This window comes from Chiloscyllium punctatum, chromosome 8 (genome assembly GCF_047496795.1).
Source record: "Chiloscyllium punctatum isolate Juve2018m chromosome 8, sChiPun1.3, whole genome shotgun sequence".
Classification (NCBI taxonomy): domain Eukaryota; kingdom Metazoa; phylum Chordata; class Chondrichthyes; order Orectolobiformes; family Hemiscylliidae; genus Chiloscyllium; species Chiloscyllium punctatum.
The window spans coordinates 120781869-120798494 of NC_092746.1; the positions used below are offsets into that span (position 1 = coordinate 120781869).

Below are 16626 nucleotides of genomic sequence, written 5' to 3' on the forward strand. Positions count from 1 at the left end.
AGAATAGCAGAGTGCCTAATTCAGGTGAGTCTGGAGTCCATAATATGATGAGACCATAAGATCTCGAAGCAGAGTTAGGCCATTCGGCCCATTGAGTCTGCTCCCCCATTTGATCATGGCTGATACACTTCTCAATCCCATTCTCCTGCCTTCTCCCCCAAACCTGTATATCTCCCCTCACTAATCAAGGTTCTATCTCTCTTTGTTTTAAACACACTCAATGACTTGGCCTCCACAGCCCTCTGCAGCAATGTGTTCCACAGATGCCCCACCCACTGGCTGGAGAAATTCCTCCTCATCTCAGTTCTAAAGGGATGTCCCTTCACTCTGAGGCTGTGCCTTCGGGTCCTAGTCTCTCCCACTAGTGGAAACATTTGCTCCAGGTCCAATCTATTCAGGCCCCTCGGTATTCTTTGGTTTCAATCAGATCCCCCCCACCCCATCCTTCTAAACTCCATCATGTACAGACCCAGAGTCCTCAACTGCTTCAAATATGCCAAGCCCTTCATCCCTGGGAACATTCTTGTAAGCCTCCTCTAAACCTCCTCCAGTGCCAGCATAGCCTTCCTTAGATTTGGAGCCCAAAACTGCTCACAATATTCCACATACAGTCTAACCAGAGTCTTACACAATCTCTGCTCTTGTATTCTGCCTCTCTTGAAAATCAATGCTAATATTGTATTTGCTTTGCCAACTGCCAATTGAACCTGTATGTTAACCTTCAGGATTCATCTCAGATTCCTGAAGCCTTTCCCCATTTAGAAAATAGTCTATGCCTCTATTCTTGGCATCAAAGTGCATAAATCTCACGCACTTTCCCACATTATGTTCCATCTGGCACATTTTTTTTCCACTTCCCTCTGCAGCCTCCCCACCTCCTCAACACTACCTGTCACTCCACCTACCTTTGCATCATCTGCAAACATTACAACAATGCCCTCAGTTCCTTCATACTGATAGTTAATGTATAACGTGAATACTTCTCACAGGTTTCCAGACCGGGTAAGGAAGCCAGATTGCCTTCTCTTCATCAATGATAGTTTCAAGGCCACTGTGATGGATTCTAGCTTCAGGATTCCTAATTTTTAAATTTAAATTTAAATTCCAGTGGGGTGTTAGATTGGGCCATCAGATTGCTAGTTTGGTGACATCACCTGTTTGAAATGCATGGACTTTGTCTGGGCTTTTCAGTTTAAAAACAGAAAATAATTTTCAGGAAAGGAAGTAAGGGAAAAACAATTGCAGTTTCACTGTTACTCTGCAATTAACTCTTAGCTATTGTTAGAGACAGAATTGCAGTTTCATGGTTACTCTGCAATTAACTCTTAGCTATTGTTACAAACAGAATTGCAATTTCATGTTTACTCTGCAGTTAACTCTTAGCTATTGTTACAGACAGAATTGCAGTTTCATGGTTACTCTGCAATTAACCCTGAGCTATTGTTATGGACAGAATTGCAGTTTCATGGTTATTCTTAAATTAACCCTTAGCTATTGTTATGGACAGAATTGCAGTTTCACACTGGGCAGCAATGATTGTAATTTTGACACAAACTGATTGCTGAATGCAATGTATTCTGATATCTTTCAGAATGGCAAGACAGTCAGGAAGTGGATGAAACAGATTTAAGGTAATGGAACATGGAACCAGGAGAGAAAATGAGATACTTTTTCTCTTAAAAAGGACAAGTTGTTGTGGACTGAACTGTACATCTGCAGGGATAGATGAAGCAGTGTCAACAGTGAATAAGTACTGAAACTGAAGAGTCTGCAGAGCTTTGGGAATACAGCAGCAATGGTGGGGTGGGGGGTGCGCGCAAATTGTAATAAAGGTGAAATACTGCAGATGCCAGAAGTCTGAAATCAGCACAGAGAATGCTGGGAGGTATGAGGACTGCAGATGCTGGAGAAATCAGAGTTCAATAAAGAGTGGCACTGGGAAAGCCCAGCAGGTCAGGCAGCATCTGAGGAGCAGGTGAGTCAACGTTTCGTGCAGAACCCTTCTTCAGTCCTGATGCTCGAAACATCGTCTCTCCTGCTCCTCAGATGCTGCCTGACCTGCTGGGCTTTTCCCAGTGCCACTCTTTATTGACACGGAATGCTGGAGAAACTCAGGAGGTCTGGCAGCATCTGTGGAGAGAGTGTCATCGGGTCATAGAGATGGTCAGCATGGAACCAGACTCTTCGGTCCAACTCGTCCATGCCAACCAGCTACCCGAACCTAATCCAGTCCCATTTGCCAGCACTTGGTCCATATCCCTCTAAACCCTTCCTGTTTGTATACCCAACCAGATGCCTTTTAAATGTTGTAATTGTACCAGCCTCCACCACATCCTCTGGCAGCTCATTCCATACACATACCACACTCTGCGTGAAAAGGTTGCCCCGTAGATCTCTTTTATATCTTTCCCCTCTCACCCTAAACCTATGCCCTCTAGTTCTGGACTCCCCAACCTCAGGGAAAAGACTTTGTCTATTTATCCTATCAATGCCCCTCATAATTTTATAAACCTCTATAAGGTCACCCCTCAGCCTCCGACGCTCCAGGGAAAACAGCCCCAGCCTGTTCAGCCTCTCCCTATAGCTCAAACCCTCCAACCCTGGCAACATCCTTGTAAATTTTTACTGAACACCAAACAGTCTGTGAGGCCTTGGATTTTTTTAAAAGCCATTTGATCAAACATAGTCTCTGATAAATGAACTTCAACTTTCTTGTTCTTTGATTTCTCCTCCCGTTTGAACCTGTGACCTTACTGCCACACAGTCAGAAAAAATCCCGGGATATATTTCCTGTAACACCCCAGTTGCCTGATTTTCCACGGGCTTTTCAACCACAGTAGACATCCATCTTGAAAAGGTCTCAGTTTAGTGTCTCATTTAAATACATTCCTTCAGTTTGTTCTTTTTTAAGACCCACATTACCATCGCTCCGCGTTATTGACATCTGTCCCTCTCCATGGAGAAAGTGAGGACTGCGGATGCTGGAGATCAGAGCTGAAAAATGTGTTGCTGGAAAAGCGCAGCAGGTCAGGCAGTATCCAAGGGGCAGGAGAATCGACGTTTCGGGCATCAGCCCAGAAGAAGGGCTCATACCCGAAACGTCGATTCTCCTGCTCCTTGGATGCTGCCTGACCTGCTGCGCTTTTCCAGCAACATATTTTCAGATCTGTCCCTCTCCTGTTTTATTCACTGAAGCAGATCAATGTGAAGATATTGAGCAGTTAAGGAAAGGCCCCAAGTCCCCAGAGCGTTAACTCAGGGTTCCACAGTACTTTGAGCCTGTTCTGCTGTTTAATATGATTGTGGATGATCATCCAACTCCAGTCCCCTGCTCTTGCTTTCTCCCCATACCCTCTGATTCCTTTAGCCCAAAGAGGTACTACTGCCTCACAGCGTCAGGGACCCAGTTTCGATTCCAGCCTCGGGTGACTGTGTGGAGTTTGCACGTTCTCCCCGTGTCTGCGTGGGCTTCCTCCGGGTGCTCCGGTTTCCTCCCACAGTCCAAAAATGTGCAGGTTAGGGGTGGATTGGCCGTGGGATACTGCCCCATAGTGTCTAGGGATGTGCAAGCTTGGTGGGTTAGCCATGGGGAAGTGCAGGGTTAGAGGGATACAGTGGGTCTGGGTGGGATGTCAGAGAGTCGGTTTGGACTTGATGGGCCGAATGATCTGCTTCCACACAGTATGGAGAATGGGTGAAAATAGAGGGCTTAGGTTTAGGGTGAAAGGGGAGAGACAGAAAAGGATCTAAAGGGGCAGTTTTTTTCACACAAAGTGGTGAGGGTCTGGAACGGGCTGTAGAGGGAGTGGTGGAGGGGAGTACAATTTCCTCATTTAAGAAACATTTGGGACAGGTACGTGGATGGGCTAAGTATGGAGGTACAGTGACCAAACACAGGCAAATGGGATTAGATTGATTGTGAAGACTGGGTGGCATGGACAGGTTGGGCCGAAGGGCCTGTTTCAATGCTGCCGACCTCTGTGACTCGATGATAACTCAATAGACAATAGACAATAGATGCAGGAGTAGGCCATTCAGCCCTTCGAGCCTGCACCGCCATTCAATATGATCATGGCTGATCATTCCTAATCAGTATCCTGTTCCAGCCTTATCTCCATACCCCTTGACTCCACTATCTTTAAGAGCTCTATCCAATTCTTTCTTAAATGAATCCAGAGACTGGGCCTCCACTGCCCTCTGGGGCAGAGCATTCCACACAGCCACCACTCTCTGGGTGAGAGTAGTTTCTCCTCATCTCTGTCCTAAATGGTCTACCCCGTATTTTTACTCCTTCTTGAAAGCACTCAATGTCTCAGACGTGGTCCCTTTCTGTGGCTAGGACCCATCCTGCAATTTTCCAGCCGCTGAAATGATGGGCATTAACCTATCAGTGTGGGGACGATCATTCAGCAAGATCTACGTTCCCATGTCTCCCCTTGACAACGAGAACCCAACAGCCTGCCTCAGCTTCAAACAGTGTGGTGCTGGAAAAGCACAGCCGGTCACGCAGCATCCGAGGAGTGGGAGTCTCGACATTTCCAGGGTAAGCTCTTCATCAGGAATGCATTGGTCCAAGCCCTTCGTCAGCAGCCCGACACAGTCCTGATGAAGGGCTCATGCCCGAAACGTCGGTTCTCCTGTTCCTCGGATGCTGCGCTTTTCCAGCACCACATTTTTCAGCTCTGATCTCCAGCGTCTGCAGTCCTCACTTTCTCCCTGCTCTACTTTTCCAACCCCACACTCTCCGACTCTAATCTCCAGCCCTCACTTTCTCCCAACACACCTCAGCTACAGATCAATCCATCCCTCTCCTCAGCTACTCTTTACCCTCCTCTCTCTGGGGCCACTCTCCTTTTAGTTCTCGTCCCGAGGTTGTGCAGGGAAGGGGGGAGAGACGCTTCTGATTTCCCATCGTCTTCAATATACGTGACTCATGCCCCCACCTCTGGGCCCGTGCTCTCCATTGGCAGCTGCACTGGGGGAGGGGTGCTGCACTGTCAGAGTTGCCACCCTTGAAGTCAGACATTAAACCCAGGCCTCCCCCTCTGGTCGATGCCAAATAATGCCAAGGAACCATTTCAACAAATGAGCTTTCAGCAAAGATCTGTCCCTCAGTGAAAAACAGAATCGATGATCTGCTCACCACCTTAATTCTCCTTGTGGGAGCTTGCTCTGAGCACATTGATTGCCATATTTCCTGCATCACACTAATGACTCCGTGGGACAGAGTTAACTCTTTGAGGAGCCTGAGGGTCATGCAGGAAAGGCGCTATATAAATGCCTTCCTTCTTTTTATGTCCAAATGGATTGGGCTCATCAACGATTGGTTCCATTAACCAAGTTAATTGCTCAAATCGATTCTGCGGAAGGACCTGAAACATTAACTCTGCTTTCTCTCTCCACAGGTGCTGCCAGACCTTTTGAGTTGTTCCAGCAATTTCTGATTCTGATTTCCAGCACCCACGGTTTACTTGTTTTTTTTTTATCATTTTGTCTGTTAAATTGGAAAGGTTTGACTGACAGACAGAAACCGTCGGTGATTAAATCGCGTCCCGGTGTGTTCTAGGTGAATGCTGTGAGTGTGAGTAACTCACCGAAACATTAACAGGATGAAGACAGCGACAGACAGTACAGCCAGCGACAGGCTATAGCCCACTGTGTAGATGGTCTGGATTGTTCCATAGTACGACGCCTGAGATTAAAAACACATATCAGTGCAGGATCCAGGTCAGTGCTACCACACCACCAACAGCTGACAGGGGCCTCTGTAACTGAGCAGCACTTTGGAGGCGCTATGAAAATGCAAGTCTCTTCTTCTACATTCCACCCTCTCACTCATACCAGTTCCAGAGTTCCAGTCCCTCAACTCCTCCCCTCGGACTCCCCCAGAGTTCCCCTCTGTCTATCCCCCTCACCCCGGACTCCCTCTCCCCCACTCCCCGCCATGCCAGACTCCCTCTCTCTCTCTCTCTCTCTCGCTCCCCTGACCCCTCTGGACTCCACCCCCTTCTCTCTTTCTCCCCCTAAGACTACTCCCATCTCTCCCTCCCACAGACTCACGCTTTCTCTTTCTCCTCCCCTGGCAAAAATCTCCTCTCTCCCTCCCCTCCCCCAGACTCCCCCTCTCTCCCTCCCCTCCCCCAGACTCCCCCTCTCTCCCTCCCCTCTCCCAGACTCTGTCTCTCTCTCTCTCTCTTTCCCTAGTTCCCCTCTCTCTCCTCTGCAGATTCCCACCCCTCCCTCCTCCAAACACTCTCTCTCCCTTCCCCAAGATTCAACCTCCCTCTCTCCTTCCCCTCGAATCCCCCTCTCTCCATCCCCCGGACTCCCCCCTCTCTCTCTCTCTCTTTCTTCCCCCCAGACTCCTGCCATCTCTCCATCCCCCAGATTCCCCCCTCTCTCTCTCCCCTGGCCCAGACTCCCTCCTCCTCTCTCCCCAACATCATTGTCTCTCAAGCTCCCCAAATCTTTCTTCCCTCCTGCTTTCTGATACCCCTCTCTCCCCAGTTGCATTTCCCCTCGCCCACTCCCCCAACCCTTCCCACTCCAGCACCCCACCCCCCCATCTATCCATCCATCATTTTCCCTTCCTTCTCATTAGTCAATTCCCCCACCTCTCTCACTCTCCTGGTCACCGCCTCACTCCTAGCCCCAGCATTTGCCCTTTCCTACTAATGTCTCTGACTTCATCTTCCCTCCCCACTCCCTTGTCCTTTCACACCCACAATCCACACTCATGTCCTAATTGACCCTCTCTGTCCCCAAGGGCTGTGGGGACTAGTCTTTGAACATTAACTCTTTGAACGCCACAACAAATTGCAGAGAGTCCACGGACACCATCTACATCCCACTGCTTCGAGAAAGCAGCCAACATCATCGAAGACCCCTCCCACCCCGGTTATACTCTCTCCCACCCCCTTCCATTGAGCAGATTATACCAAAGTTTGAAATCACATATCAACAGGTTCAAGAACAGCTTCTTCCCCGCTGTTATCAGATTTATGAATGTTCCTCTCATGTATTCGAGTTGATCTTTCACTGCACTTTTTCTATCGCTGTAACACTATATTCTGCGTTCTGTTCTATTAGAGTCATAGAGTCAAACAGAGGTACAGCACGGAAACAGACCCTTCGTTCCAACCTGTCCATGCCGACCAGATATCCCAACCCAATCTGGTCCCACCTGCCAGCACTTGGCCCATATCCCTCCAAACCCTTCCTATTCATATACCCATCCAAATGCTTTTTAAATGTTGCAATTGTACCAGCCTCCACCACATCCTCTGGCAGCTCATTCCATACACGCACCACCCTCTGTGTGAAAAAGTTGCCCCTTAGGTCTCTTTTATACCTTTCCCCTCTCACCCTAAACCTATGCCCTCTAGTTCTGGACTCCCCCACCCCAGGGAAAATGACTTGTCTATTTACCCTATCCATGCCCCTCATGATTTTATAAACATCAATAAGATCACCCCTCAGCCTCTGACACTCCAGGGAAAACAGCCCCAGCCTGTTCAGCCTCTCCTGTAGCTCAAATCCTCCAATCCTGGCAACATCCTTGTAAATCTTTCCTGAACCCTTTCAAGTTTCACAACATCATTTCGGTAAGAGGGAGACCAGAATTGCACGTAATATTCCAACAGTGGCCTAACCAATGTCCTGTACAGCTGCAATTTGATCTCCCAACTCCTGTACTCAATACTCTGACCAATAAAGGAAAGCATACCAAACACCGCCTTCACTATCCTATCTACCTGCGACTCCACTTTCAAGGAGCTATGAACCTGCACTCCAAGGTCTCTTTGTTCAGCAACACTCTCCAGGACCTTTCCATTAAGAGTAGAGGTCCTGCCCCGATTTGCCTTTCCAAAACACAGCATCTCACATTTATCTACCCTCATATTTATATTGCCGATGTAAGGTATGATTTGTCTGAATAGCACGCAAAACAATACTTTTCACTGTAACATGGAAAATGGGACAATAATAAATCAAATCAAATCAAATCAAGCTCAATGTTTGAGGTAGAAATGAATACGTTTCTGATTTAGTATAGAAGTTGAGATGTCCGATCAAGGACAGTGGTGGGAGACTGTGTATTGAGTCGGAAGAGATAGGAGAGGTCTTGAACAAGTACTTCTCTTCAGTATTTACGAACGAGAGGGACTGTATTGTTGAAGAGGAGAGTGTGAAACGGACTGATAAGCTAGAAGAGATATCTGTTAGGAAGGAAGATGTGTTGGACATTTTGAACAACTTGAGGATAGACAAGTCCCCCGGGCCTGACGGGATATATCCTAGGATTATGTGGGAAGCAAGAGAGGAAATTGCAGTACCGTTGGCAATGATCTTCTCGTCTTCACTGGCAACGGGGGTGGTACCAGGGGACTGGAGAGTAGCGAATGTTGTGCCCCTGTTCAAAAAAGGGAATAGGGATAACCCCGGGAATTACAGGCCAGTTAGTCTTACTTCTGTGGTAGGCAAAGTAATGGAAAGGGTACTGAGAGATAGGATTTACGAGTATCTGGAAAGACACTGCTTGATTAGGGACAGCCAGCACGGATTTGTGAAGGGTAGGTCTTGCCTTACAAGTCTTATTGAATTCTTCGAGGAGGTGACCAAGCATGTGGATGAGGGTAGAGCAGTGGATGTAGTGTACATGGATTTTAGTAAGGCATTTGATAAGGTTCCCCATGGTAGGCTTATGCGGAAAGTCAGGAGGCATGGGATAGAGGGAAATTTGGCCAATTGGATAGAAAACTGGCTAACCGGTCGAAGTCAGAGAGTGGTAGTAGATGGTAAATATTCAGCATGGAGTCCAGTTACAAGTGGAGTTCCGCAGGGATCAGTTCTGGGTCCTCTGTTGTTTGTAATTTTTATTAATGACTTAGATGAGGGAGTCGAAGGGTGGGTCAGTAAATTTGCAGATGATACAAAGATAGGTGGAGTTGTGGACAGTGAGGAGGGCTGTTGTCGGCTGCAGAGGGACTTAGATATGATGCAGAGCTGGGCTGAGGAGTGGCAGATGGAGTTCAACCCTGCCAAGTGTGAAGTTGTCCATTTTGGAAGAACAAATAAGAATGCGGAATACAGGGTTAATGGTAGGGTTCTTGGTCAGGTGGAGGAACAGAGGGATCTTGGGGTCTATGTACATAGATCTTTGAAGGTTGCCACTCAGGTGGATAGAGTTTGTAAGAAGGCCTATGGAGTATTATCGTTCATTAGCAGAGGGATTGAATTCAAGAGTCGTGAGGTGATGTTGCAGCTGTACAGGACTTTGGTTAGGCCACATTTGGAGTACTGTGTGCAGTTCTGGTCGCCTCACTTTAGGAAAGATGTGGAAGCTTTGGAGAGGGTGCAGAGAAGATTTACCAGGATGTTGCCTGGAATGGAGAGTAGGTCGTACGAGGATAGGTTGAGAGTTCTCGGCCTTTTCTCGTTGGAACGGCGAAGGATGAGGGGTGACTTGATAGAGGTTTATAAGATGATCAGAGGAATAGATAGAGTAGACAGTCAGAAACTTTTTCCCCGGGTACAACAGAGTGTTACAAGGGGACATAAATTTAAGGTGAAGGGTGGAAGGTATAGGGGAGATGTCAGGGGTGGGTTCTTCACCCAGAGAGTGGTGGGGGCATGGAATGCGCTGCCCGTGGGAGTGGTAGAGTCAGATTCATTGGCGACCTTTAAGCGGCATTTGGATAGGTACATGGATGGGTGCTTAATCTAGGATAGAAGTTCGGCACAACATCGTGGGCCGAAGGGCCTGTTCTGTGCTGTATTGTTCTATGTTCTATGTTCTATGTCATGTTGTGGATGTACAGGACATTGGTTAAGCCACTTTTTGGAATACTGTGTCCAATTCTGGTCTCCCTTCTAGAGCAAAGATTTGAAAGGATTCAGAAAAGATTTACAAAGATCTTGCCAGGGTTGGAGGATTTGAGCTACAGGGAGAGGCTGAACAGGCTGGGGCTGTTTTCCCTGGAGCGTCGGAGGCTGAGGGGTGACCTTATAGAGGTTTATAAAATCATGAGGGGCATGGATAGGATAAATAGACCAGGTCTTTTCCTTGGGGTAGGAGAGTCCAGAACTAGAGGGCATTGGTTTAAGGTGAGAGGGGAAAGATTTAAAAGGGACCGAGAGTGTGGTCCAAGGAGCCTGAAATGTTGATTCTCCTGCTCCTCGGATGCTGCCTGATCTCTTGGGCTTTCCCAGCACCGCACTCTCAACGCTAACCATCAGCAGTCCTCACTTTCTCCTAAAAGATATAAAAGGGACCTGAGGGGTAACCTTTTCACACAGAGGGTGGTACGTGTATGGAATGAGCTGCCAGAGGAAGTGGTGGAGGCTGATATAATTACAACATTTAAAAGGCATCTGGATGGGTATATGAATAGGAAGGGTTTGGGGCGATATGGGTCAAGTGCTGGCAAATGGGACTAGATTAATTTAAGATATCTGGTCTGCATGGACAAGTTGGCTGAAGGGTCTGTTTCCGTGCTGTACATCTCTATGACTCACCCATGGAGTATGGAGAAATGGGAATGGGATACGTAAAAGATATTGAAATGTTCAATCCGGTACAATTGTGTGGAATGGTGGGGCTGGTTGGATAGTTCTGTTCCCATGTTCTTTGTGAACGGAAACAGCGGCTTGCATCGATTGGAATGTTTCAGATGTGAGAGGGATAAGCCCGTGATTGTGCAGCATTTATAAACGAGAGATCTCCGCCAAACAATTCGGTGCCAACATCAAAGAAGAACACTGTCTCTCCAATAATGAGCACTTGAGAAGGTACACAATAAAGTGAAGTGCTGTTCACAGCTTCCTCGTCGTGTTAAAACCATCACTAAAAATACACTGAAAGAACACAGACTCACTGGGAGGAAACAGCACTGGATTCAGCAGGCTCTCAACAACAACAACACCCTTCGGTTCAGCTAGTGCCGTGTTTGTGGGCAGCAGCCCCACCGCTGCGCACAGCCGAGAAGGTCGGAGAGCTGACACAGCCTGAAGGTGGCAAAATGAACCGCGCGCTGGAATCCCTCCCGAAGGAAAAAGAAGCGAGTAACCTGCAGACAGTAATGGCTCAGGCCTTCGCCAGGCTTCCCCACTCCCAAGATCTTCACCAGGGAATAAAGGATCTTCCCCAACCTCTCATCACTGACCTGCGTTGGGCGGGAAGTGACCGTGTGACTCTCTGAGTCATGTCCAGGGCCCTCACTTTGTGGAGGGACAACATTGGAGATCATCAACAATGTACAAAGCTAGCAAAAAGATAGCAAAATAACGTAGGAACTAGCAGCAGGAGTAGGCCATTCAGCCCGAGCTCTGCTATGCAATATGATCATGGCTGACCCTCTATCTCAATGCCATATTCCCACTTTTATTGTTCATTCATTCACAGGATGAGGGCATCGCTGGCCAGGCCAGCATCTAGGCCCATCTTTAATTGTCCTGTTGGCAGTTAGAGAGTTAACCACATTGCCACATGTAGGCCAGACCAGGTGAGGATGACAGTTTCCTTCCCTAAAGGGCATTGGTGAATCAAATGGGTTTTCCCAACAATCGGATTTACAGTCACCATTAGACTCTTAATTCCAGGTTCTCGTTGAATTCAAATTCCACCATCTTCCGTGATGGGCTTTGAACCTAGGTCCCAAGAACATTACCTGGGTCTCTGGATTAATAGTCCAGCAATTATACCACCAGGCCACTGCCTCCCAGTGCTGCCAATGCCTCTCAATGCCTTTGAATTTTAATACATGATCTATCGCTTTCTCGAACATATTCAGTGACTTGACCACCACTGCCTCCTGTGACAGGGACTTCCACAAGATTACTACCCTCCAGGTGAAGAAATGCTTCCTCATCTCAGTCCGGAATGGTCTACCCACATCCCCCGAGACGATGTCCCCTGGTTCTCAACTCCCCACTTTGGGGTGACACCCTCCCTAAATCGGATCTGCTCCGGCCTGTTGAGAAATGTATACATTTGAGTCAGATCCCCCCACCCTCATCATTCTAAACTCAGAGACTCATTGATGAGAGGGGAGGATCTCTCCAAACAAACATGAAGTTTTATTCTCAAGGACAGCAGGAAGTATCAGAGCAATATTGCTGTTTATTTCAGGGATATTGTCGGAATTGGTTGATGAGGAAAAAGTCTCTGGCCTTCCAGTTCACCCCACACCATCCCATTAGTGATAGAGTGTACATCACTAACACATGGTAGGAGGGCCATATTACAGTTCACTAAGGGGCCTGACCTTATTGTTTTAGCAATGTGCAACCTTCCAGGCATGTTGTTGCCTGGAGATATGGACAGTGATGGTACACGCTCCATTGCCTGCAGATGTGGGCAGTGATGGTACAGACTCCATTGCCTGTAGATGTGGACAGTGATGGTACAGACTCCATTGCCAATAGATGTGGGCAGTGATGGTACAGGCTCCATTGCCTGTAGATGTGGACAGTGACGCTACGGACTCCATTGCCTGTAGATGTGGGCAGTGATGGTACAGGCTCCATTGCCTGTAGATGTGGACAGTGACGCTACGGACTCCATTGCCTGTAGATGTGGGCAGTGATGGTACAGGCTCCATTGCCAATAGATGTGGGCAGTGATGGTACAGGCTCCATTGTCTATAGATGTGGGCAGTGATGGTACAGACTCCATTGCCTGTAGATGTGGGCAGTGATGGTACAGGCTCCATTGCCTGTAGATGTGGGCAGTGATGGTACAGGCTCCATTGCCTGTAGATGTGGGCAGTGATGGTACAGGCTCCATTGTCTGTAGATGTGGGCAGTGATGGTACAGGCTCCATTGCCTGTAGATGTGGGCAGTGATGGTACAGGCTCCATTGCCTGTAGATGTGGGCAGTGATTGTACAGGCTCCATTGCCTGTAGATGTGGGCAGTGATGGTACAGGCTCCATTGCCTGTAGATGTGGGCAGTGATTGTACAGGCTCCATTGCCTGTAGATGTGGGCAGTGATGGTACAGGCTCCATTGCCTGTAGATGTGGGCAGTGATGGTACAGGCTCCATTGCCTGTAGATGTGGGCAGTGATGGTACAGGCTCCATTGCCTGTAGACGTGGGCAGTGATGGTACAGGCTCCATTGTCTATAGATGTGGGCAGTGATGGTACAGGCTCCATTGCCAATAGATGTGGGCAGTGATGGTACAGGCTCCATTGCCAGTAGACGTGGGCAGTGATGGTACAGGCTCCATTGCCAGTAGACGTGGGCAGTGATGGTACAGGCTCCATTGCCTGTAGATGTGGGCAGTGATGGTACAGGCTCCATTGCCTGTAGATGTGGGCAGTGATGGTACAGGCTCCATTGCCTGTAGACGTGGGCAGTGATGGTACAGGCTCCATTGTCTATAGATGTGGGCAGTGATGGTACAGGCTCCATTGCCAATAGATGTGGGCAGTGATGGTACAGGCTCCATTGCCAGTAGACGTGGGCAGTGATGGTACAGGCTCCATTGCCAGTAGACGTGGGCAGTGATGGTACAGGTTCCATTGCCTGTAGATATGGACAGTGACGCTACAGACTCCATTGCCAGTAGATGTGGGCAGTGATGGTACAGGCTCCATTGCCTGGAGATGTGGACAGTGATGGTACAGGCTCCATTGCCTGTAGATGTGGGCAGTGATGGTACAGACTCCATTGCCTGTAGATGTGGGCAGTGATGGTACAGACTCCATTGCCTGTAGATGTGGACAGTGACGCTACGGACTCCATTGCCTGTAGATATGGACAGTGACGCTACAGACTCCATTGCCTGTAGATGTGCGCAGTGATGGTACAGGCTCCATTGCCTGGATATATGGACAGTGACGGTACAGACTCCATTGCCTGTAGATGTGGGCAGTGATGGTACAGGTTCCATTGCCTGTAGATATGGACAGTGACGCTACAGACTCCATTGCCTGTAGATGTGGGCAGTGATGGTACAGGCTCCATTACCTGGAGATGTGGGCAGTGATGGTACAGGCTCCATTGCCTGTAGATGTGGACAGTGACGGTACAGACTCCATTGCCTGTAGATGTGGGCAGTGATGGTACAGGCTCCATTGCCTGTAGATGTGGACAGTGACGGTACAGACTCCATTGCCTGTAGATGTGGGCAGTGATGGTACAGACTCCATTGCCTGTAGATGTGGGCAGTGACGGTACAGACTCCATTGCCTGTAGATGTGGGCAGTGATGGTACAGGCTCCATTGCCTGTAGATGTGGGCAGTGATGGTACAGACACCATTGCCTGTAGATGTGGGCAGTGATGGTACAGGCGCCATTGCCTGTAGATGTGGGCAGTGATGGTACAGGCTCCATTGTCTATAGATGTGGACAGTGATGGTACAGGCGCCATTGCCTGTAGATGTGGGCAGTGATGGTACAGGCGCCATTGCCTGTAGTTGTGGGCAGTGATGGTACAGGCTCCATTGCCTGTAGATGTGGGCAGTGATGGTACAGGCTCCATTGTCTATAGATGTGGACAGTGATGGTACAGGCTCCATTGCCTGTAGATGTGGGCAGTGATGGTACAGGCTCCATTGTCTATAGATGTGGACAGTGATGGTACAGGCTCCATTGCCTGTAGATGTGGGCAGTGATGGTACAGGCTCCATTGTCTATAGATGTGGACAGTGATGGTACAGGCGCCATTGCCTGTAGATGTGGGCAGTGATGGTACAGGCGCCATTGCCTGTAGATGTGGGCAGTGATGGTACAGGCTCCATTGTCTATAGATGTGGACAGTGATGGTACAGGCGCCATTGCCTGTAGATGTGGGCAGTGATGGTACAGGCGCCATTGCCTGTAGATGTGGGCAGTGATGGTACAGGCTCCATTGTCTATAGATGTGGACAGTGATGGTACAGGCGCCATTGCCTGTAGATGTGGGCAGTGATGGTACAGGCGCCATTGCCTGTAGATGTGGGCAGTGATGGTACAGGCTCCATTGCCTGTAGATGTGGGCAGTGATGGTACAGGCTCCATTGTCTATAGATGTGGACAGTGATGGTACAGGCTCCATTGCCTGTAGATGTGGGCAGTGATGGTACAGGCTCCATTGTCTATAGATGTGGACAGTGATGGTACAGGCTCCATTGCCTGTAGATGTGGGCAGTGATGGTACAGGCTCCATTGTCTATAGATGTGGACAGTGATGGTACAGGCGCCATTGCCTGTAGATGTGGGCAGTGATGGTACAGGCGCCATTGCCTGTAGATGTGGGCAGTGATGGTACAGGCTCCATTGTCTATAGATGTGGACAGTGATGGTACAGGCGCCATTGCCTGTAGATGTGGGCAGTGATGGTACAGGCGCCATTTCCTGTAGATGTGGGCAGTGATGGTACGGGCTCCATTGCCTGTAGATGTGGGCAGTGATGGTACAGGCGCCATTGCCTGTAGATGTGGGCAGTGATGGTACAGGCTCCATTGCCTGTAGATGTGGACAGTGACAGGACAGACTCCACTGCCTGTAGATGTTAGCAGTGATGGTACAGGCTCCATTGCTGGTAGATTTGGACAGTGATGTTATAGACTCCATTGTCTGTAGATGTATACAGTGACAGTACAGGCTCCATTAACTGCAGATGTGGACAGTGATGGTACAGACTCCATTGCCTGTAGATGTGGGCTGTGATGGTACAGACTCCATTGCCAGTAGACGTGGGCAGTGATGGTACAGGTTCCATTGCCTGTAGATATGGACAGTGACGCTACAGACTCCATTGCCTGTAGATGTGGGCAGTGATGGTACAGGCTCCATTGCCTGGATATATGGACAGTGACGGTACAGACTCCATTGCCTGTAGATGTGGGCACTGATGGTACAGGTTCCATTGCCTGTAGATATGGACAGTGACGCTACAGACTCCATTGCCTGTAGATGTGGGCAGTGATGGTACAGGCTCCATTACCTGGAGATGTGGGCAGTGATGGTACAGGCTCCATTGCCTGTAGATGTGGACAGTGACGGTACAGACTCCATTGCCTGTAGATGTGGGCAGTGATGGTACAGGCTCAATTGCCTGTAGATGTGGACAGTGACGGTACAGACTCCATTGCCTGTAGATGTGGACAGTGACGGTACAGACTCCATTGCCTGTAGATGTGGGCAGTGATGGTACAGACTCCATTGCCTGTAGATGTGGGCAGTGACGGTACAGACTCCATTGCCTGTAGATGTGGACAGTGACGGTACAGACTCCATTGCCTGTAGATGTGGACAGTGACGGTACAGACTCCATTGCCTGTAGATGTGGGCAGTGATGGTACAGGCTCCATTGCCTGTAGATGTGGGCAGTGATGGTACAGGCGCCATTGCCTGTAGATGTGGACAGTGATGGTACAGGCTCCATTGCCTGTAGATGTGGACAGTGATGGTACAGGCTCCATTGCCTGTAGATGTGGGCAGTGATGGTACAGGCTCCATTGTCTATAGATGTGGACAGTGATGGTACAGGCGCCATTGCCTGTAGATGTGGGCAGTGATGGTACAGGCGCCATTGCCTGTAGATGTGGACAGTGATGGTACAGGCGCCATTGTCTATAGATGTGGACAGTGATGGTACAGGCGCCATTGCCTGTAGATGTGGGCAGTGATGGTAC

At 48.9% G+C, this 16626-nt stretch overlaps 1 protein-coding gene across 1 annotated transcript in view; it reads right to left on the reverse strand.

Moving 5' to 3' along the window:
- LOC140480272 (growth hormone-releasing hormone receptor-like) overlaps positions 1-16626 on the reverse strand; it is a 76385-nt gene that overhangs the window by 34609 nt on the left and 25150 nt on the right. Inside the window, exon 5 of the mRNA XM_072574982.1 lies at positions 5595-5692. Within this exon, the coding sequence (XP_072431083.1) occupies positions 5595-5692 (98 nt within the window). The remainder of the gene's footprint in view (positions 1-5594; positions 5693-16626) is intronic.